Source organism: Jaculus jaculus, chromosome 7 (assembly GCF_020740685.1).
Source record: "Jaculus jaculus isolate mJacJac1 chromosome 7, mJacJac1.mat.Y.cur, whole genome shotgun sequence".
Taxonomy (NCBI): domain Eukaryota; kingdom Metazoa; phylum Chordata; class Mammalia; order Rodentia; family Dipodidae; genus Jaculus; species Jaculus jaculus.
In genome coordinates, this window is record NC_059108.1 from 49,935,134 (window position 1) to 49,959,318 (window position 24,185).

The window sequence follows — 24,185 nt, forward strand, 5'->3', positions numbered from 1 at the left end:
GGAAGCACACTCAACGTGAAGTCCTGCACCCACCACTGCTGACATAGGGATCTATGATGCACTATTTTTCTCTTGATATTTAAAGTTGATGTGCACACCACTGGTCTTGATCCCTATAGAGCTTGCCTGGCCATCGTTTGCTTTGACACTAGTCTATACTATTAGGTGCAAGATGTGAAAAACAGGAAGAAAAATGAAGGGTAAAGCAAGAACAAAGAGAGAATACCTGTTTTTTATTTTTATTTATCTTAAGGAATCCAGTTTCCTTCTTCTGTGCCCTGTGTTGAAGTTGCTACTACAGTGTGAGTCTCACACCTTTGTATGCATAGGATCTTCTTACTGCTGAGCTTTATAGCCCAGGACAGCTGCCTTTCCCATCACCTACTACTCTACCCATTATCATGTCCTCACCTTTGGCATCTGCCTGCATTCATATTTCTTCTTCTGTAGAGGAAATAGAAGTCATCAGGCAGGAATGCCAAACCTCTTTGTAGCTCCTCATTCCCTATAACACCTTCATTCCCTCCATCTCAGAGAAGATACCTCTGTCCTCTCCATGCCCCTTCCAGCCTGGATTTCTTCTAACTTGCCTTTGAGCTATGGTTTTCCTGGTACCACTATCCAATCTAGAAACTTCCTTAGATAATCTTATCTCCCCTCACAGCTTTTTTTTTTATTTTTTTTATTTTTTTTTTTTAGGCAGGGTTTCACTCTAGCCCAGGCTGACCTGGAATTCACTATGTACTCTTAGGGTGACCTTGAACCCATGGCTGTTTTCTTGCCTCCTGTCTTCACTTGGTGAGTCTGTGGCACCTTTCGCTGCAACTGGTTAACTTCTTCATTGCCCAGTTCTCTCCATTTCTTGTGATCTAATGTTGGTTGGTCGTATTATCTGTTCAACCATTAGCTTGAGGGAAATGCCTACTTTCCCCTCACATCTGTGGGTCAGAGGGCTTGTTTTCTTCTCCCTCAGTTTTCCTCCCAAGGACATCGTACTTGGTACCCATCTGTCAGGCCTTGGCCTTGGTCTACGCATCATGTCTACCCTGGTCTTCTATCCAGGTTTTCCATCAGCATCGCCATGAGTCCAGTTAGGTTTCCTTGTCTGATTAAAGCTTTTCAGTGGTTAATCTTTGCTTTTGGAATAAAAGTGATTTAACCAGGCCACAGGCATGCTGTGAGAGTGTCTTTGGCACCCCTCAGCCTCAGGTCTACGAACTTCCTCATGTGCCTCCTGTGGACTTTGCGCAGGTCCAGCCCGCGTCTTCATGAAGAACTTCTACCCTGTTACACTGGGTAAAACCTATGTGATGGAACTCACAGAATTTACTTTGGCTTCACATCAGCCTTTCAGCTTAGAGCCCCACTGTTCCCATTTTTACATTTTAGGTGCCTCCTAGATGCTGTTATTACTTGGTCATGGTCAGCTTATGATAACTTAGGTTTTTCCTTAGACTAATGACTTCCCACGTGATCAAGGGCAATGTGACCCTCTTACTGTGAACTTAGATATAGTACGACTAGAATCAAAGCTAAGTTATTCTAATGGAATGTGAAAATTGCTGCTTTAATTATTGTAGTGTAAAAAGGAGACCACATAGGAAGGTCTCTATTTTTCATGTTTACATGGAATTTAGCAGAATGAAGGTGAGGGGTTTTACATTAACATATTACCCAATGGTCTGGACACCAGTGTGATGTACTTTTTCTTATTTTCAGCAAAATCCATCTCTTCACTCAGTAATAGTTTATTTTGAAAAACTTATGAAAATGAGAAACAAAGTATATTAACAAGATTTGTGGACATTCTTTTAATAAGAGTTGTAAAGGAGAATTAAATATGGTTGCAGTATAGACAGTTTATTAAAATTGGATTAGCATTTTTTAATAAAATTCAGGACTGTTTAAGCATTTTTAGAGAAATGTTTCTTTCATATTTTTAGTTTTTTAGTAGATAGGACCCTGATAGAACAGAACTAAATGAAATGATTAAAATTGGGGGGGGAGGTGTTTTATTTTTTGGTAATGCTAGAGATGGAACCTTGAGCCTGTCATGTGCAGGCAAGCCCTGTACCACTGAATGATACTCCAAGTCCTCCTTTTTTCCCTTTAAGGTGTAAAATTTCATTGTAGGTACAATCTACTGTTATCCCTTGTATTTTCTGTAAGAGAATGTTTTACCTTTATGATTTTTTGAAGTGGCTATTACTGCTATTCTGAATCTATATCAAGGGTAGAGATGACCATCACTAAATGTTTTCATTATGAAGAAAAACAAGAATATCTTGTGCCTATACTCTCACAGTTAATTCTCCTTGGTGGGAAATCTTTTAATTCCCACCTACCAACACTATTAACTATAAAAACACACTGGCAAGGCACAGGCTCAGAACATAAAGTCAGCAAAATGTGGGCATGGCAACCAAGGACACTGGACTGGCCATGTATGTCCTATGGGAGTGCTAGGGGGGTGAAGTTGCCACAGCGCCACCTGGATGTGAACAGTGATTCAACCAAGTTCTCCTGGTGAATACTTGCAAATCCTTGAGAACAGACTGAGGGAAAGCATTGATTTTCAGGAGAGCAAATTGTGTATATGTATACACGTGATTTATAATAAATACGGACAGGTTTATGCTCTTCCTAATCTGCTGTCAAAAGACAAAAAAGGGCTTGTTTTGAAAAGCCTCCTTTATGTCATGAACTATAAAATGCATGCAGGGTATACAAGACAGAAATGTGTAACTCAGCACAATGCTCATGTTCAGGGAGCCGTCCTGAATCTCGAGGAGGGAAAGCTGCCTTCACTTCATCTGCTGTGGCTACTGCCACTTGCCCCATAGGCACTTGCCTTTCTGACTGAAAGACTCGATTGCTGTGGGGCTGCATGAGTGAAAGCAGAGACATGACCCCAATGAATGGGGAAGGGGTCTACAGGCAGGCACCAGCAATGTTCTGGAGAATTGGAACATAGGGTATCATTATCTGAATTTTTTTATTAAATAATTTCTCTTGAAGCTTGTAAGTCTAGTCATCTAGTAGAGCCTGTGTTAATGTCTGCTGCGCAGGTTAACGACTGCGATTCTTTGGTTTTTCCAGAGCGTACTAACTTCTGAAAGTGACTCTGCAGAGCTCTGTGTATCTGATGCACACTAGTAACTTGTTTCCACACAATTCCAGGACATTAGCTTATTGCCAGTGGGTGGACAATCTCAATGAGACCCGGAAGATGCTGTCTCTTAGTGGTGGTGGTCCCTTCAGTAACCTGCTGAGGTGGGTCGTGTGCCACATAACCAAAGGAATTGTGAAGCGCGAGATGCATGGCCACGGCATTGGCCGCTTCTCAGAGGACGAGATTTACATGCTGATGGAGAAGGACATGCGGTCTTTAGCAGGGCTCTTGGGTAATGTACCATACCTATATTCTGTCCTTACTTTTTGCATGACTAGTAAGTATAGAGCTGCTGATTTATTAACTAATTTGGTTGGTTATTTGCTTCCTCATGTAGGTTATAATCTCACCATTAAACCCAGCCCCCTAATTGTCAGGAGCTTGCTCTACTTAACCACTGGTTCTTGACTGTGGGGGAGCCCGTGAGCCCATGGAAAGACAGTGGAGCGTGCCTCAGCATGGCAGTCCTGCTGCAGGCACTTCTGGCATTCCTGGGTGTACTGATAGCCAGGGTTATCCTGAACCAAGAAGTGCCTGTTTGTCCACGGGCCAGGCTGCTTGTGAGTATGTCTGTTCAGGAGGTTGGACCATGGGCCCATCACTGTGAAGTAAAATTTGAGACACTGGGTGATGGTCCAGGCTTTGACCTGTTCTGTTCCCAACATTTATTATTTTCTCATCTTTTCCATTTTGGGTTGTGTTCTTAGTGCCTTTCTTCCTGGCATAGTCTCAGCCTGATTTTTTATTCATTGCACACCATGGGCCCACTTGAGTCTGGGAAGCCCCTCAAAGAGGTACAGAGCTAGATGTGTCCAGCAGCTGCGGAGGCTAGATGTATGCTTCATCACCTGGCTGTAGGTGGTCTGGGCTGCTGTGGCTCTGCAGTGTACACAGTCTGATTTTTAGCCATGACTACTGATAAAGTGACCATTTGAACCGAGGACCTAGAAGCGAAGAGTGTTCTAATGTGGGACCACAAAGGTACAGGGAATCAGATCCTCAGTGTGACTGTGACTTTCAGAAGGTGATTTTGTTCACTGGTCCTCCCTTAGTGGCATTCATTTCCAGGTTTATCTCTATCCCCATCCCAGACCATGTTAGGTTCCTTACTTCTGTGAGGAAGTGGGGTTGTGAGATTTGTATTGTTGAAACTCACCAGGCTGAGGCTGTGCTAGGTACAGCTTGTCCCTAATGGAGTGACTTGCTGCCCTTCCTTCACACTCCAGACACTTAATAGAGCTGGAGCCCTTCCTTGAACCTCAGCCTGTAAGTGGCAGATCCCAGCACCATGTCTGTGTTTTGGTGTTTTGCTCTGGGGGTTATGGCCTGTGGCGAGTTTGATGCTGGGCAGAATTCTGCATTAGCTTTGTTTGGCTTGAAGAACAGACACTTGTCTACACCTTCCGCTGCTTATTCCATGGAGGTCAGGGGAACCTACCTGAAGTGTGCTCTGGCATGCTTATTCTTTGGAAACTTGTTACTGGACTCTGATCTCAGATGGCCTGCCCTCAGCTGGGTCACTTCCTCCTTAACAATGGCTGGATCTGTTCCTGACTTCCTCCCACCTTGTAAACAAGGACTTGAGGCCCTAGCATTATGCGACTATGCGAGTAAAGGGCTGGTTATTTTAAACAGTTTATCAGCTTTGATTTCTTAAGTGGAACAAGGTGATTGTTACCTTTCTAGAATACTACTGGGTGAGAGAGCCCGTGCATAGGGTGAGAGCAATACTGATAACTGATGACCTGAGTCATGCTTCATTTCCAGTTTTCAGGAGGTAGAAGGGAAATGAATCACTGACAATTAAGCTAGTGTTCACGGTCCATTTGCTACAGTTTTGTATATCTGTGGTCAACTTTGGTCTGAATGGGAAGTCCCTTTTAATATTGTTAAGTTATAAATTGGGTACTGTTATGAGAAACATGATGAAATCTCTTGCCTTTCTGCCCTATCCATCCCAAACATGAACTTCTCTTTGTCCATTATACGCACCGCTTACTGTCCATTAGTCACTTAGTAGCACTCTTGGTTATCAGATCGACTATTGGGAGGTGTCACAGTGCTTGCATTAAAGTAATCCTATTTTACCTAATAATGTCCTCAAAGTGCCAGAGGAGTGATGCTGGCAACTTGGACATGACAGAAGTTGTGGAGGGCTTCCTTTAAGTGAAAGGGGAAAAGTTCTCAATTTAATATAAAAAAGTTCTGCTGGGTGAGGTGGTACACACTTTTAATCCCAGCACTTGGGAGGCAGAGGTAGGAGGATCACTGAGTTCGAGGCCACCCTGAGGCTCCATAGTGAATTCCAGGTCAGCATGGGCTAGAGTGAAACCCTACTTTGACTCCCCCCCCAAAAAAACCCTCCAATGATCAGTTTTCTAAAATCAATAAGAACTTATAAATCTGTGACTATGTCTAATTTGCAAATTAAACTTTACTATAGGTGTGTATGTATACAAACAACTATAGTGTATGTTTGAGTTTGCACTATCTACTACATTAGGTATCCACTAGGAGTTTTGGAATGTATCCATTGAGGATAAGGTGGGCAGGGCAGATGGCTCAGTGGTTTAAAATGCCTGCTTGCAAAGCTGGCTGGCCTAGGTTCAGTTTGGCAGCACTAAGGAAAGCCAGAGCTCCCCTGCCAAAAAGTGACACATACATCTGGTGTTCATTTGCAGTGCCAAGAGACTGGCATGCCTATACATACATACCTTACAAATACATACAAATATTTAATAAAAGGATAAGGGGAGACTACTGTACATATGTTGTAGAGTGTGCAGATTTAAATGAGATGCTGTATATAAGCTACTTACTACAGAATCTAACAAAAAGTACGTAATAAATATTGCTATTACCATGACTGCATTTAAGGTTCTGTATGTAACATAACTTCATTAGGGATATTGTTTCTAGGAAAAATGTCTCTGTAACCAAATACTTTTTCCTGATTTTTAAAAAATATATTAAATTTTTTTTGTTATTTTTTATTTATTTGAGAGTGACAGACAGAGAGAGAAAGAGATAGAGAGAGAGAGAGAATGGGCGTGCCAGGGCCTCCAGCCATTGTAACTGAACTCCAGATGCGTGCGCCCCCTTGTGCATGTGGCTCACGGGGTCCTGGGGAGTTGAGCCTCGAACCGGGGTCCTTAGGCTTCACAGGCAAGTGCTTAACCACTAAGCCATCTCTCCAGCCCTTAACAAAAATTTTTTTTGTTATTTTTATTTATTTGAGAGCGACAGACAGAGAGAGAAAGAGGCAGATAGAGAGGGAGAGTTGTTTGTTTTTTTGAAGTAGGATTCAGGCTGACTTGGAATTCACTATGTAGTCTCAGGGTGGCCTCGAACTCACGGTGATCCTCCTACCTCTGCCTCCTGAGTGCTGGGATTAAAGGTGAATGCCACCATACTCAGCTTTTTTTTTTTTTCCTGATTTTTAAATATATTAATAAATTATAGATGTTTGGAAAGGTTTAAACAAACACAGAAGGAAAAAAAGAAGTAGAGTTAATTTTATTACTTATTGTTGTTAACCATTTACTATTTTGGTGTATAACTTTCAAATGTTTCAGTGCATAATTTTGAATCATATATATGTACATGTATATTTTCCATTTCTCCTATTTTCTTCTATTATTAGGTCTTCCATGTAATTCTGTATATTTGGTGTCATATTTGATGCCAGAGAAACCAGTAAGGGATTTATTAGACAAAGTCCATTTTGCTTACTACCTGTTTTACATTTCAGTTCTTATTTTTAAAAATTTTTTTAAAAATATTTTTTGTTCATTTTTATTTATTTATTTGAGAGCGACAGACAGAGAGAGAAAGAGGCAGATAGAGAGAGAGAGAGAGAATGGGCATGCCAGGGCCTCCAGCCATTGTAACTGAACTACAGATGTGTGTGCCCCTTTGTGCATCTGGCTAACGTGGGTCCTGGGGAATCAAGCCTCGAACTGAGGTACTTAGGCTTCACAGGCAAGCGCTTAACTACTAAGCCATCTCTCCAGACCTAAAAATTTTTATTTATTTATTTTATTTGAGAGAGAGGCAGATAGAGAGAGAATGGTCATATCAGGGCCTCTAGCCACTAGAAACGAACTCCAGATGCCACCTTGTGCATCTGGCTTACATGGGTCCTGGGGAGTTGAACCTGGGTCCTTTGGCTTTGCAGGCAAATACCTTAACCGCTAAGCTATCTCTCCAGCCCTGTGTTCTTTTTTGTTTTATTTATTTATTTATTTGAAAGAGAGAGAGAGAGAGAGAGAGGGAGAGAGAGAATGGGCACTCCAGGGTCTCCTGCCACTGCAAATGAACTCCAAATGCATACTCCCCCTTGTGCATTTGGCTAATGTGGGTCCTGGAGAGTTGAACTGGGGTCCTTTGGCTTTACAGGCAAATGCCTTAACCGCTAAGCCATCTCTCCAGTCCATATGTTTTATTTTTATTTCTGAGAGTACAGGTATGAACTTGAAGCTTAAAAAAAAAATAAGGCAATGAAAATAAGAATTGCACAGCTGTGTCCCTGAATTTTCTCATGAATTCTATTTTAAGCTGATGTTTTATGTCAGGATGGCATCTTCAGGACATTTCCTAAAGTAGCCAGCCAGAGCTTTAACTGGCAAGTTAAAAAGTAGTGTGTAAAGTATATTTTATTATCTGGCTTCAGGAAGCTAGCTATAGAATAGATATGGTTGGCTTGGAATGTAGCTCAGTGGTAGATCACTTGCCCAACATATGCAAGGCTCTGGATCCCATCTTCAGGATAGATAACAAAACAAAGCAAATACATACATTTAGCATTGTCTTAGATTCCCTGAGCTTTGTAAACTAAAGCCATACTATCCATTAGGAGGCTTGCTTTCCAGCCTTAGGCCGAAGTACATTAAGTAGTTGAGGAGAAAGGATCTCTTTTAAGGGCTTGTTTCTGAAAGAGCCAAATGATAAATATGATTTATAAAGGGATGTGAGAAGAGTTGATTTTCAGAAAGCTTCACTTGATTAATAAATTTACTGTGCTTTTTCTTTTGGCTAGTGTGAAGTATTTTATTGAATCAGAAAATATCCCAGGTGTCTGTTTTCAGTCCTTCTTGACATCTGGTTGGCACATTTGCTTTTATTTATTTATTTATTTATATTTTTTTTTTGCTTTTTAAAGGAAGGCTCTCCCTCTAGCCCAGGCTGACCTGGAATTCATAATGTAGTCTCAGGCTGGCCTTGAACTCATGGCGATCCTCCTACCTCTGCTGCCCAAGAGCTGGGATTAAAGGCATGCTCACACCCTTCCGGTTGGCAGAACCAAATCCGTTGGCTATTTTGGCAAATAGCTGTGGTCTTGACTATTTAACAAAGAGTAAATGAGTATAAAGTAGTGCTTTCTTTCAAAGGCAGCAAAAATCAGCCACTCACTGCTTCTTGTCATATTCCTAAGCACGTATGTTTACAATATGGTATCATTTTACCAAATGATTTTATTGTGCTGTTGAACACAAAAATCACTTTTGTTTTTCTAGATATTTGTCTGGTTAGTTATTCATAGTTAACTCATCTAGAAGATGAAAACATTCTTGAAGTACAACAGGGATAAGCAAAGAGAGAGGAAGAGAGAAAGAGAGAGAGAGGGGGGGAGAGAGAGAGAGGGAGAGGGAGGAGGAGGGACGGAGAGAAAGGATGAGAATGGGGGCATACCAGGGCCTCCAGCCACTGCAAATGAACTCCAGATGCATGTGCCACTGTGTGCATCTGGCTTTACGTGGCTACTGGGAAATTGAACCCAGGATGTTAGGCTTTGAAGGCAAGCACCTTAACCGCTGAGCCAACTTTCTAGCCTGACATAGATTTAAAAAAAGAAAAATACTGAGATGAATTCCAAGTAGATAATTGGTTTTTATGATGAACTATCATTAGTTCACAGTGAGTAAATCACTCCAAAAATAACTACTGTGGATGCTTGGCTTGCTCATTGGGTAGATCCTCTCTTGATTTCTTCAAACCATTGGATTCCATCCCTTCTGACATACTGATGGCAAGAGGACTTCCTTTACCAAAGAAAAATATATGAATGCCCCTGATTAGGTTTCATTATAATTATAGTTATGTTGTACAGCTATTTATTCACAGTATTAACTAATATATGGATTATTATCACATGAGGAGAGCTTTCTAGAGAGAGCATGCTTCATGTTACTATGTTATAGTTCCTTAAAGACCCAATCATAACTTTGGGGGCATTGGGTGGGGACATTTACACAGAAACATATCTAAGGTCTAGTCTGCCTCTCATACTTTGTGAAGGCGCCATACTTTTGTTTACTCTGTGTGGTAGTTTGAATGTAATAATGTAAATGAAGGGTAGCATAAACTCAGGTTTTTTATTAAAATTGAGTTGGCAACTTCAGCCTTGAGCAAGGGGGTTCTTGCTATAGGGGAGTGTTGCAGTCAGGTTCTCATCATTGCTGGTAGAAATCACCTGACCAAGAGCAGCTTGGGGGGGAAAAGAGGTTTATTTTGGCTTACAGGCTCAAGGGAGAAGCTCCACAATGGTGGGGGGAAACGATGGCATGAGCAGAGGGTGAACATCACCCCCTGGGCAACATAAGGCGGACAATAGCAACAGGAGAGTGTGCCAAACACTGGCAAGGGGAAACTGGCTATAATACCCATAAGCCCGCTCCCAACAATACACTCCCTCCAGGAGGCATTAATTCCCAAATCTCTATTAGCTGGGAACCTAGCATTCAGAACACCTAAGTTTATGGGGGACATGTGAATCAAACCACCAAATTCTGCCCTTGGCACCCATAAACTGTTAACCACCCATGATGTAAAATGCAGTGCATTCAGTCTATCTTCAAAAGTCACCATCGTTTTTATCAATCCTAATGGTGTTCATACATCCTCATAATCCAAGGTCTTTTAACTGAGCCATAACACCAAAAAATAACCTCAAAATCCCATAATGGCACATAATAAACACTCACACTGCAAAGGATGACATTGGGCATAGCAAAGAAATATTCAACCAATGTAAGATTTAAAAGAACCAGGTCAAACAACAAACTCTGTAGCTTCAAGTCCAACTACTCTAGCCAGTGACAAATTAACAAGTCTGATAATTCTAACCAGCAACAAGTCTTTGGCCTTACAATTCTGCCCCTCCAGCTAGGCTAATCTCAGTCCTGGAAAATTTCTTCCAGGGCCAGCAGCTTTCCTTAGCAGCCATTTTGTGGTCCTGGCATCTCCATTGCAATCCATGGTTCATCCTCATGGCCCCATGGGGTCTCTCTCCATGCCGGCATCTAGCAAACCTGCTTCACACTGCCCATGGCCATTTCCAAAACAAAAGATCGTGTTGCAAACTCAATGACCCTCTCTTTCCTGCATTTCTTATACTCTACAATACCAGGTAGGGTGTCAATTTGTTAATCAAGGGTGGGAATAAAGCAGACTTTGAAGAATGGGACACTTCTTGAGCACTCAGGCCCCTCCAAAAGAGTCTACATTCTTCCTGTTTCTCCAGTGCAGGTCAGTTAGCCCAGTCTCAAAGGTTGTAATCTCTCAATTGCAGCTGAATGGGCAGCAGTTCACCCAAAGATTTTTCTTTCTGTGCCATATCCCTCTGCTCACTCAGTTCATTTCTACACAAAGCAACCCTGCACAACTTCTCAGGACATGGGCATAAGAGCAAGCTTCTTACACAGACTGCTAGCCCAGTCCAAGCAAAGTTCTTTCTCACCCTCATAAGCCAAACCTCATAGTCCATAGTTCTTACTGCACTCAGATCTTTCAACTCTGACCAGAATAGTCCATCAAACTGTACATACAACAGTAGAAGGCATCTCTTAGACCAAGGTTTCAAATCCTTCCACATTCCTCTTGAAAATCAGCTCCAAAAGGCCAAAGCTACACAGTCAGGTGTCTAGCAGCAATCCCACTCCTCAGTACCACTTTACTGTTGCAGGTTTCATTGCTGGTAGAAATTACCTGACCAAGAGTAGCTTGTGGAAAAAGCAGTTTATTTTGGCTTACAGGCTCGAGGGGAAGCTCCACAATGGCAGGGGAAAATGACGGCATGAGCAGAGGGTGGACATCACCCCCTGGCCAACATAAGGGGACCATAGCAACAGGAGAGTGTGCCAAACACTGGCAAGGGGACACTGGTTGTAATACCTATAAGCCCGCCCCCAACAAATGCTCTCTCCAGGAGGCATTAATTCCCAAATCTCCAAACAGCTGGGAACCTAGCATTCAGAACACCTAAGTTTTTCGGGACACCTGGATCAAACCACCACAAGGAGTATGTCACTGGGGGCAGATCTGATTCCAGCCCAAAAGTGTGGAGAGCAGTTTGAGCTAGGGGTTCGTGCTTGCTACTTTTTGGTGTTTGCTACAGTTGTTTCTTTGCATGTATGGAATTAAGTAGTTTCTTCTGCCATTAATGGAATTTCTCCTGGATCTGTAAATTTGAAATCAGTCCCTTTTTCCCATAAAGTGTGTCTGGCTGGATATTTTTCCCAGCAACTTGGAGCTGACTAAAACACTAAGCATTCCTTTTATTTTTTCCCTGTTATTATATATATATATATATATATATATATATATATATATATATATATATAATTTTTTTTTGAGGCAGGGTCTCACTCTAGCTCAGGTTGTCCTGGAATTCACTATGCATTCTCAGGCCTCAAATGTTTTTGATTGGTTTAGTTAGTTTAGGACAGTGCTAGGCTCAAACTCAGGGCTTTAAGCATGTTAGGCAAGCCCTCTACCTCTGAATTACACCCCTAGCCTGTAATCTATATTTTTGTGTAGGTTCTTTTCTTTTTCAAAAATTGTTTTATTTTTAATTTATTTATGAGAGAGAGAGAGAGAGAGAGAGAGAGAGAGAGAGAGAGAGAAAGAATGGGCATGCCAGAGCCTTTAGACACTGCATATGAACTCCAGATGCATGTCTCACTATGTTCATATGGCTTACATGGGTGCTGGGGAATTGAACCTGGGTTCTTGGGCTTCACAGGCAAACGCCTTAACTGCTAAGCCATCTCTCCAGCCTAGGTTCTTCTATTTCTTTCCTTCTTTCTTTCTTTCTTTCTTTCTTTCTTTCTTTCTTTCTTTCTTTCTTTCTTTTTTTTAAATATTTATTTGGAAGTTTAGGCTGCCGGTATGTATTACCAAGCCCAGCCAATGGAATGTTTTGATTTATGTATATTTTATTTATTTATTTGGAAGGAGAGACAGAGAATGAATGAACACAGGTATACAAGGACCTCCAGCCATTGTAAATGAACTTCAGATGTATGCACCTCTTTGTGTATATTGCTTTATGTGGGCACTGGGGAATTGAATGCAGGTCACTAGGCTTTGCAGGCAAGCCCCTTAACCATTGAGCCATCTTTCTAGCCCCTTGTTTTTGCTTTTAACAGAGTATATTTTAATATCTGCTTTTCTGACTCTTATTTAGTTATGCTATGCAAATAGCACATCTAAGAAATGCCAGGGTCGGGCTGGAGAGATGGCATAGTGGTTATGGTGTTTGCCTATGGAGCCTGATAACCTCGGTCTGTTATCCAGTACACATATACGGCCAGATGCATAGGGTAGTGCATGAATCTGGAGTTGTTTGCAGTGGCTAGACTCCCTGGCATGGCCGTATTCTTTTTCTCTCTTCTCTCTGTCTGTGCTTACAAATAATAAATAAATAAATATTTTTTAAAAAAGAAGAAATGCTAGGGTCATCTCCACATTAGAGCTCAAGACCTTGAGTAAGCACTGCTCAGACACACCATACTTCCCAGGGAGCAGGAAGTTTCAGAGCTGGTGAGTGGCAAAGGATGAATAGTAATGGATAGTATCTAGACACACTGTGAAAGAGGCCAGAGAAGAAGATGGATACATACAATCATATATATAATAGACACTAAAGGGAATGTTCTGGAACCTCAAAGCAATGTTTTCCAAACCAGGTTCTAAGTAATCTCCAAACTGTGGAACCTTTCCAGAGCAATGGCTCACAGACCAGCTGTTCTTTCGAATGAACAGGAAGATGTGTATAGCTTGCTGTTTTTAAAACAGAGCTGTACATGGGGCTGTAGAGATGGTTTAGTGGTTAAGCTTTTGCCTGTGAAGCTGAAAGACCCTGGTTCGAGGCTCAATTCTCCAGTACCCACATAAGCCAGATTTACAAAGTGGGGCATACATTTGGAGTTTGTTTGCAGTGGCTACAGGTCCTGGTATGCCTGTTCTCTCTCTCTCTATCTACCTGTCACTGGCAAATAAAAAAAAAAAATAAACAAAACACAGCTGTACAGGCTCCATTGCCAGGCTGGGTAAATCAGTCTCAGGGGTCTATGAAAAGGTGTTTTAAACTGAGGGGCTGGAACTGGGTGTGGCGGCACATGCCTTTAATTCCAGCACTCTGGAGGCAGAAGTAGGAGGATCACTATGAGCTCAAGGCCACCCTGAGACTACATAGTGAATTCCAGGTCAGCCTGGACAACAGTGAAAACCTACCTCAGAAAAAAAAAAAAAAAAGAAAACCCCAAACAAAACAATACAAAACAAAACAAAACAAATAAGCAAATGAACCAGAGGGGCTGGAGAGATGGCTCAGTGGTTAAGGCACTGGCCTGCAAAGCTTAAGGACCCAGGCTTGGTTCCCCAGTATCCATATAAAGCCAGATGCACAAAATGGCACATGCATCTGTAGTTCCTTTGCAGAGGCTAGAGGCCCTGGCATGCTCATTCTCTGTGTGTGTCTCTTTTCTCTGTTTCTCTCTGCTTGCAAATAAATACATAATTTTTAAAAATTTACTTTTTATTTATTTATTAGAGACACACACACACAAAGACAGAGAGAGAGAGAGAGAGAGAGAGAGAGAGAGAGAGAGAGAGAGAGAGAGGAGAATGGGCATACCTCTAGGTGCTGCAAACAAACTTGAGATGTATGCATCAGCAGGTGCATCTGGCTTACTTGGCACATGGAGAATCAAACCTGGGTCCTTTGGCTTCACAGGCAAGCGCCTTAACCACTAAGCCATCTCTCCAGCCCACATAAATTTATTTTAAGCATACAAGGGGGTTCTTGTGTCTGGAGCTCAATTTCAGTGGCTGAGGTCCTGATGCACCATTTTTTTCCTCTCTCTCTCTCTCTCTCTCACACACACACATACATTTAAAAAAATAAAAATAGAAAACAAAAACTGAAAGCTCTGTGCTTTCCATAATGCAGCAGTGCTTTCTCCTTGCTGGACAAGATACCCAACCAGAAACAGTTTATGAAAGGAAAGTTTTATTTCAGATTTTCTCATGGTGGGGAAAGCATGGTGTAGCAGACAGCTTCAGGTTTGCTGAGATGAACTTTCAGACCAGGCACAGTTATGGAGGAAGGGATTTATTGAAGCTTACAGATCCAGGGAAAGTTCCATAATAGCAGAAGAAGCTGGCCTGCCTTCACAGGACCAAGCAGAGAGAGAGAAGCACAAGTCTAAAAGCCAAAAGCCACAGCACACTTCAGGAACTCCAGCTAGGTACACTTTGCATATCTTTAGATTGAAATCTGAAACCCATCAGCACAATTTATCCACCCAGTGACATTGCCTCCAGCCAGGTAGCCAGCAGATGCAAACTACAAACAACTGAATATATTGGGGGCCATCTATTCTATTCAAACCACCACACATGGTAAAAGCTGGCTCACATTGTCACATGTCAGTGGGAAGGATGCAGCAAGAGTGAGCTTGCAGGCTCGAGAGATGGCTTAGTGGTAAAGCGCTTGCCTGTGAAGCCTAAGGACCCCGGTTCGAGGCTTGATTCCCCAGGACCCACGTTAGCCAGATGCACAAGGGGGCGCACACATCTGGAATTCGTCTGCAGTGGCTGGAAGCCCTGGCGTGCCCATTCTCTCTCTCTCTGCTTCTTTCTCTGCCTGTCGCTCTCAAATAAATAAATAAAAATAAGCCAAAAAAAAAAAAAAAAAAGAGTGAGCTTGCTGTGAACACCCTAGCAGGTAAGACTAATAAATCCCAATGCCCACTGAGAGACACTTCCTCCAGCAGGACTCCACCTCTTGAAGGATCATAACCACTTGAGCCTGTGGAAGACTGTACATTTGAACTATAGAACATGAACTACTGTGCTTACCTGTTATTCAGTCTGTTTTGTTTGTTCATGATTTGTGGATGGTTCAACCACCGCAGAAGCCGAGACACTCGAATGCAAAAGCAAAAGGTTTCTTTATTGCAAGCCTAGGCCTGGGCTCTGTCCCCACAGTCCGGCACAGCGGTAGTGAGGGAGAGAGCCCCTTTCTTTTGGGGGAAGGGGTTCATATAGGAATTCGAACAAAGAAGTAGGAGATAGATACATGATTGGTTGATTTAAACAGTTCTGATTGGCTTGGGGTTTCAGCGGGCAATGTTGGGGGCAGGAGCTAGGGGCACTCCAGGCAGATGAAGTCATCTCCATTGTCCTTCAAGTGGAGATTCCTCAGAAACTTTAGGGGGAAAGGCAGCAATTAAGCAAGCAAAGTTTACAGAAGCAAAAGGTCAGCACATTGGCCAGCTAGTTCTCTATCCAAGTCAGGCCTGGGCCTTTTTTTTTTTTTTTTTTTTTTTTACTTAAAATGGTTATATTTGGTCTCTCTGTTACACACCATAAGGGAGATTATTGTGATGTTTTATTAGGGAGGTGATCAAATTCAGGACCAATCAGGCCTTCTTCACAGTGTTGTCAAGGTGACATCAATCAGCTCTGTCTGCATGGTCTGTGTCCAGGTCCTTTGTTTTCATATCAAAGATCTGTTAATGTTGACAGCAGATTTATTTTTGTGTGTGTGGGTGTGGGTGGGTGAATTTTAGACAGTACTTTTAGTAGCATTTGTAGATGTTCTAGACTTGGCAGTCATCCTGCCTCAGCCTCTTGAGTGCTGGGATCAATGGTCTGCATCACACACCTGATCTTTTATCCATTTTCTTAAAAAAAATTTTTTTTGTTTATTTGCAAAATGGGGGAATGTGGAGAGGGGGAGAGAGAGGGGAGAAAAGAGAAGAGAGAATGGGCGCTGCAGGGCCATTGCAAACAAACTCCAGATGCACATGCATCTTGCTGTATGTGGGTACTAGGGAATTGAACCTGGGTCATTGGGCATCACAGGCCTTAACCTCTGAGCCATCTCTCCAGTCCCTCTTTTCTGTTTCCATTGTTTCAGTTTCAGTTGCCAAAAATATGTTGATGCAACAAAATATGTTGATGCATATGAAACTTTAGAAGTATAAAAACAAATGTTCATAAATACTGACTAATTAGAAGTTTTTGCTATACACTTAGCAATACAAATTCCTTGTTAAAATTCTCACAGATTCAATCTAGTTTTCTTTGTTTTAGACTGGATTATTCTAGCTTTTTTATTCTCTGAGAAAAGTGGGTTTGACTTTGTATTTAAATTTCAGGTCCTGATTTCTGAATGATTTAAAAATAACTAAAAAAGAAAGCAACATATAAATGATAATTTAAGAACATCTTTCTCAGCATATATCCCTTTGGTGTATATATGTTAGGGTTGAACATAGAATGAGAAGGCTGAATGCCCTCTCCCAAGTTGGGAAATACACAAACAAAAGCATTTCCCATTTGTGTTCTATTGGGCTGCCTTAGTTTGATAAAATTTGGAGACGAATTAGTTATAAAGAAATGATGACCTGGTGTATCCTAGTACCTTGTCAGTTGTTTCTTCCTTTTTTAACTAACCTATTTTTATTTATTTAAATTCTGTAACTTGTCCTGGAAAGATGAAAAAATTACATTAAATCTAGAAAGAATTTATGTAGTTTCTGTGATGCTTGCTATAGATTCTCTTGGAGGCTTCCTCTCCATGATGGTATAGCTTCTCCCAGTCCCTCTCTTCAGTCCCAGATGTTTCTTCACTTAGATGTACAATAGCCATTTCAATTGGAGCATATTTTAATTCAGGACTCATCACCATCACACGAAACCAGCATCCCTTGTGACCTCCCTCAGTAAATGGCACTGTCATCCATTCATTCACCAGGCTGGATGCCAAAAGGCTATTCTAGATCACTTTTTCTCCATCACTTCCTTTTTGGATCCCAAGCCCTCTATTCTCTGGCCCTGTCCTCTTTCCAATCTCATTTCTTGTGTGTGTATAAGTATGCGTGTGTTTCATGTGTATGTGATAATATGAGTGTGTGTGTGTGTGTGTGTGTGCATGTGTGCGTGTGTGTGTGAACGCATGATATTATGCATGTGAAAGTCAGAGGACAACATTTGCATCAGTCTTCATCTTTCCACCTCATTTTGAGGTAGGGTTTCTTCTGGGTCTTGCTCCGTTGTTGAGGTTTTGTATGCTGTTGCTGTTCATGGCTATGCTACCCTCCCTGAGCTTCCAGTAAATTCTCTTGTCTCTGCCTCCCATCTGGCTGCCAGTTATTATATAGAAGCCTAACATGGCTTTCAGTTTTGCATATGGGGTCTGGGGAGGATTGAAATTAGGTGCTCAGGACAAAGTGACAAGTGCTTTATTGCCCTCTAAGCTCATTTTTTTGAGATGACTATTTTTTTAAATTAAAAAAAATTTTGTTTATTTTTATTTATTTATTTGAGAGTAACAGACAGAGAAAGAGGCAGAGAGAGAGAGAGAGAGAGAGAGAGGGAGGGAGGGAGAGGGAGAGAGAGAGGGAGAGAATGGGCACTCCAAGGCCTCCAACCACTTCAATCGAACTCCAGACACATGCACCCCCTTGTGCATCTGGCTAACGTGGGTCCTGGAGAATCGAGCCTCGAACTGGGGTCCTTAGGCTTCACAGGCAAGCGCTTAACCACTAAGCCATCTCTCCAGCCCAGAGATGACTATTTTTTTAAACATATTTATTTATTAAAGAGAGAGAGAGTGTGAGAGAGAAAGGAAGAGAGGGAGAGAATGGGTGCATCAGGGCCTCTAGCCACTACAAAGAAACTCCAGACATATGTGCCACCTTGTACACGTGGCTTACATTGGTCCTGGGGATTTGAACCAGAGTCCTTTGGCTTTGCAGGCAAGTGCCTTAACCACTAAGCAATCTCCCTAACTCTAATCATATTTCTTACCCAAGCCCTTACTTACATCTTTCTTCTCTCTGTTTCACAAATGCACCAAGCTTATTCTGTCCTAAAGGCATGTGCCTTAGTTGTTTTGCTGCCTTGAATTATCCTCCTTTAGATTTTTGCATTTCTAGGGTCCTTCTTATATTCATGTTTCTGTGGGAATATCACCTCCCCAGAGGCCTTCCTTGACCACTAATGCAGTTGAAAGGCTCCTTGATGATACCACCTTACCTTAATTCTCTGCATAGCACTTATGCCTAGCTAATTCTTTTCTCTCCTCCCCTCCCCTCCCCTCCCCTCCCCTCCCCTCCCCTCCCCTCCCCTCCCCTCCCCTCTCCTCTCCTCTCCTCTCCTCTCCTCCTTTTTTCTTTCTTTTCTTTGCTGTGAGGCAGGGTCTCACTCTAGCCCAGGCTGCCCAGGAGTTCACTTAGTAGCGCTAGGCTGGCCCTGAACTCACAGTGATCTCCTACTTTGGCCTTCCAAGTGCTGTGATTAAAGGCATGAACCAGTCCACCTGGCTAGTACTAGTTAATATTTGCTGGTTGTACTATTTGATATCACTCCATGGGATATAAACTTCATGAGAATTCGTCTGTTGTATTTATCTTTGCATCTCAAGCACTAAGAATTTTGTCTTATACAAAATCAAAGTATTATTGTTTTTTTCTTTTACTTTTTCGAGGTAGAGTTTCATTCTAGCCAAGGCTGACCTGGAATTCACTATTGTAGTCTCAGGCTGGCCTCGAACTCACAGTGATCCTCTTACCTATGCCTCAGGAGTGCTGGAATTAAAGGCGTGCGTCACTATGCCCACAAAATACTATTGATAAGAGCTGACATTTATGCATTTACAGTGTCTGTAGGAAAATGAAATAAAATATATACCCTCATATGTAACACAATTAAAAATAATTGTCATATTATGAATTTATTACATATTCAGCTATAGTATACATAAAATACATAATATAAATTATGTTTGTTATTGTGATATAATGGTGATTTTCATTTCAAACCCTATTTTCATGTGTGTTTAGTTAAAATTAATTGAGGCAGAAATTGTTTTAATTAGTTCTCACCAAAGGCACATGATAGTAAGTATTATTCTGATTATTAGTACCAGTAGCATTAACTTGTCTGGTTTGTAGATGGGGCAGTTGACTTTCCTGAGGTGGAGCCAGGTTCTGGCTGTAGAGTGAAATGCACAGTGTGAGTAGGTGGATATGATCGTCACCAGAATGCTCACAGATACCGTAGACTCCTGTCTCCTTTCTGCCCCACACCCATGTTAGAAGCACCTGGTGCCTCTTGTCTGGATTTGGCCATGTCTCAACCTCCAGTTATGTCTTTCAGTTCTAGAGCTGTTCATCTCAAATGTAAGTGAGAGCCCAGGCTGATCTGGAACTCATTGTATAGTCTCAGGGTAGCCTAGAACTCCTGGTGATCCTCCTACCTCTGCCTTCTGAGTGCTGGGATTAAAGCCATGTACCATCATGCATGGCTTATATTAATTGTTTTAAAATTTTTTAAATAAATTTTATTTATTTATTTTGAGGGGGCACAGATAGAATGAGAGAATTGGCATTCCAGGGTCTCCAGCCACTGCAAACAAACTCCAGATCCATGCACCACCTTATGCATCTGGCTTATGTTGGTACTGGGGAAATCAAACCTGGGTCCTTAGGTTCTTTAACTGCTGAGCCATCTCTCCAGCCCCTTATATTTATTTTTTTAAGGAAACACAGTTTTAAGTTTTAAGGATACACAGTTCTTTAATTGGAACAAACTAACTTTTTCTTATTGTTAAATTCTAGAAAGAGAATCTCCATGGACATTTTTATAAGGAAGTATACATTTTCTTTTTCTTCTTCTTTTTTTTTTTTTTTAAATTTTTCAAGGTAGGGTTTCACTCTAGCTCAGTCTGACCTAGAATTTACTATGTAATCTCAGGGTGGCCTCAAACTCATGGCAATCCTCCTACCTCTGCTTCCCAAGTGCTGGGATTAAAGGTGTGCACCACCACCTCTGGCTCAAATTTTTTTTTTTTTTTTTTTTTTTTGAGCCAGGGTCTTACTCTAGGCCACGCTGACATTGAATTCACTCTGTAGTCCCAGGCTGGCCCAAATTTTTATTAACAACTTCCATGATTATAAAAAATATCCCATGGTAATACCCTCCTTCCCCCCACTTTCTCCTTTGAAACTCCATTCTCCATCATATCCCCTCCCATTCTCAATCAGTCTGTCCTTTATTTTGATGTCATGATCTTTTCCTCCTCTTATGATGGTCTTGGGTAGATAATGTCAGGCACTGTGAGGTCATGGATATGCAGGCCATTTTGTGTCATGGGGGAGCACGTTGTAAGGAGTCCTACCCTTCCTTTGGCTTTTACATTCTTTTTTTAAAAAATATTTTTATTTATTTATTTTTTTGTTCATTTTTGTTTATTTATTTGAGTGTGACAGAGAGAGAAAGAGACAGAAAGAGAGAGAGAGAGAGAGAGAATGGGCACACCAGGGCTTCCAGCCACTGCTAACAAACTCCAGATGGTGCGCCCCCTTGTGCATCTGGCCAACGTGGATTCTGGGGAATTGAGCCTTGAACCGGGGTCCTTAGGCTTCACAGGCAAGCGCTTAACCGCTAAGCCATCTCTCCAGCCCAGCTTTTACATTCTTTCTGCCACCTTTTCCGCATTAGATATTACAGTACTGAGTACTCCAGTCACTTCTTTCCAGCACCATGATGCCTTCTGAATCATCCCAAAGTTACTGCCATCTGAAAAGAGAAGATTCTCTACCAAAAGTAAGAGTAGCATTAATATAAAGGTGTGAACATTAACAGAAGTTTTTACTGGGCAGTTTGATAAGCATAGTATATATATTTAGCCAGACAGCAGCAGATGTTATACCCCTAGGGCTCATGACTATCTCTGTTGTAAGTTTTCAGTATCAGGGATGTATTCCCTCCCATGGAGCAGGCCTCCAGTCCACTTAGAGGGCAGTTGGTTTCCACCATGACGGATGTTCACTATTGCACCCATTTGCTCATTTGGCCTGGCTGGCCAAATACAAGGCTTGCAGTATCCACTGTTGAGTATCTTTACTGGTGATTTCTGTTTCTCCCATTGAACTGGATGCAGAATGGCTTCTTCCAGCTTTCTGTCAGCTGGTCTACATGGAGGAGGTTATCAGCTCAGTTTCAGCAGAATTTCTCAGTGGCCTTGCAGCCCAAGTTTGTGGAGTCTTCATCAATAGGGTCTTACCGTCTATTCCTCATGGGAAACCGAGGGCCTCAGCAATGGCCTATAATGTTTTGGGGGCATCCGTGACCTCCTTGGCCAACAACTCACTGGAAGGTATCCCATTCCTAGCACTGAAAATTTTCTAGCAACAATCTATGGCTCCTGAGTGTTCCATTGTCCAAAAAAGTGGGATTCCATATGATTTATTTATATCCTCTTAGATTTTTTTTTTTTTTTTTTTTTTGTTTTTCAAGGTAGGGTCTCTCTCACTCTAGCTCAGGCTGACCTGGAATTCACTCTGCATTCTCAGGGTGGCCTTGAACTCACAGCAATCCTCCTACCTCTGCCTCCTGAGTGCTGGGACTAAAGGTGTGTGCCACCACGCCCGGCAATCCTCTTCGATTGTGATTAGCCCTCCCTCCACCTTTCCTTTACTCAATCTCGTGGAAGGATAGATTTTCTTATGTACAGTCCTTTTAAATATATATTTATTTAAACATTGTAGGGCTGGAGAGAGGTCTTTGTGGCTAAGGTGCTTACCTGCAAAGCCAAAGGACCCAGGTACAGTACCAACGTAATGCCATATGTACATGCATCTGAAGTTCATTTGCAGTGGCTGAAAGGCCCTGGCATGCCCATTCTCTTTCTCAAATAAATAAATAAATAAATAAATAAATAAATAAAAACATTGTAAATAAAAACTCAGGGTTTAACATTGAACCTCTAAGGCATTTTAGGGGTCTGCATATAGTCTAGATCCTGTATTTGGGTTGTGTATATGCATGTTCACACGTGTGTGAATGTGGCTGTACTTGAGTGCGTATGTACGTGGAAGCCAAAGGACAACCTCTGGTGATGTTCCTCAGGTACCATCTACTTGCTTTTGTTTTTTGAGGTAGGGTATCTAGCCCAGGCTGACCTGGAATTCACTCTGTAGTCCCAGGCTTGCCTCAAACTCCTAGAGATCTTCCTACCTTTGCCTCCCCTCCTGACTGCTGGGATTAAAGGGACAGTTACCTACCTTTTCTTACTTTTCTTTTCTTTTTCTTTCTTTCTTTCTTTTTTTTTTTTTTTTAGACAGGGTCTCTCATTGGCCTGGGCCTCTTGCCACTGCAAATTTGCCAAGTAGTGTAGACTGGTTGGTCAGCAGGTCCCAGAGATCTGCCTGACTTTGCCTCCCTAGCACTGGGGTTACAAGGGCACATAATAATGTCCAACTTTTTTTTTGTTGTTGTTTTTCGACGTAGGGTCTCACTATGGTCCAGGCTGACCTGGAATTAACTCTGTCATCTCAGGGTGGCCTTGAACTCATGGCAATCCTCCTACCTCTGCCTCCCAAGTGCTGGAATTAAAGGCATATGCCACCATGCCCGGCATAATGTCCAACTTTTAATGTGGGTTCTGGGGATCAAACTGAAGTCCTCATATTTGCAGAGCAAGCACTTGACCAAGGGAGATCTTCCCATCCCCTATCACTCCTGCATTTTGTTTTACAAAATTATAAGGGTATTGCTTGGACAGGGCAGAGGGTTTTTATTTATTTATTTATTTATTTTTGAGGTAGGGTCTCACTGTAGCTCAGGCTGACTTGGAATTCACTATGTATAGTCTCAGGGTGGCCTCGAACTCACAGAGATCCTCCTACCTCTGCCTCCCAAGTGCTGGGATTAAAGGTGTACGCCACCATGCCTGCTTTTTTTTAAATATTTTATTTATTTATTTGAGAGAGATAAAGAGGTAGATAGAGAAAGAGAATGGGTATGCCATGGCCTCCATGCACTGCAAACAAACTCCATGTGAGTGATTTGTGTTAGCAGCTCTTTCCCAAGCCAACCCTTTAGATCATGTCAGTAGTAAGATCTGGACTACAGCCCCAGGCACCTGTTAAAGCTGCTAAGTTCTTGTTCCACAGAAACTGCATGATCGTGTTTATTGCTATAAGCAGCTTAATGGGGAGAGGGTTCATTTGTTATACAGCTACCCCTGGTCAGAAGCTGGACAAGGGCCTCTAGAATGCACATCCAGTGCTCTGTATTTGTAGCTTCAGTGTCTGGGAAACTGGAACTGAGGAGGGTCATCTGGCTCATCTCATTTTTGTAGCCCTAGTATCTCACCATTTCAGACAAATGAACCAGGTCTAGAAACAACATTGAAGCAGCTTGGAGAAAAGAGAAACTGTAGGTTCATCTTCAGTGAGCCAGAGGTATTGTCTCTTGTCCAGATGCTAGCCTTAAGACTTCCAGGTGCTAATGTTTAAGTGGTGTAGGTGTGCCTGAGAAGGCATCTCCCTCCTCCTGAGGAATGCTTTCCTCATCTTATATCAAGATTTTTCTGTATGAGCATAAATCCTTCACCAAGTTTCTCATGTTTATAAAACGTGCTTAGGGGATGCTTTGAGTGTATGGGGCTCAGAAGGTGCTCTGGTGGATGGGCTAGAGGCAGGTAAGCACAGCCCATCCCTTCTGTTGGCACGACATGTGCTTGGTGTCTGCTCATAGAGAGTTTTAAGAGCGAAAGCATCAGTCAAGAGAAGATTTGGAGGAAAATACTGACTGGCATTGGGGCAAGGGTAAAAAGTTCATACAAGCTGAAAGAAATCCACTCTTTTTGAGAATCATATAGATAATAAAGGAATATCTAGTTGTTTTCTAGAATAAAATCTGGGACTCTCCT

The 24,185-nt window shown here is 42.0% G+C and overlaps 1 protein-coding gene across 3 annotated transcripts in view; it reads left to right on the top strand.

The window, feature by feature from the left end:
* The window catches only part of Faxc (failed axon connections homolog, metaxin like GST domain containing), a 66,962-nt gene that overhangs the window by 30,653 nt on the left and 12,124 nt on the right, over positions 1-24,185 (top strand). For all 3 annotated transcript variants that reach the window (XM_045155190.1, XM_045155189.1, XM_012949246.2), the window contains one exon: positions 3,181-3,404. In XM_045155190.1, the coding sequence (XP_045011125.1) occupies positions 3,181-3,404 (224 nt within the window). The remainder of the gene's footprint in view (positions 1-3,180; positions 3,405-24,185) is intronic.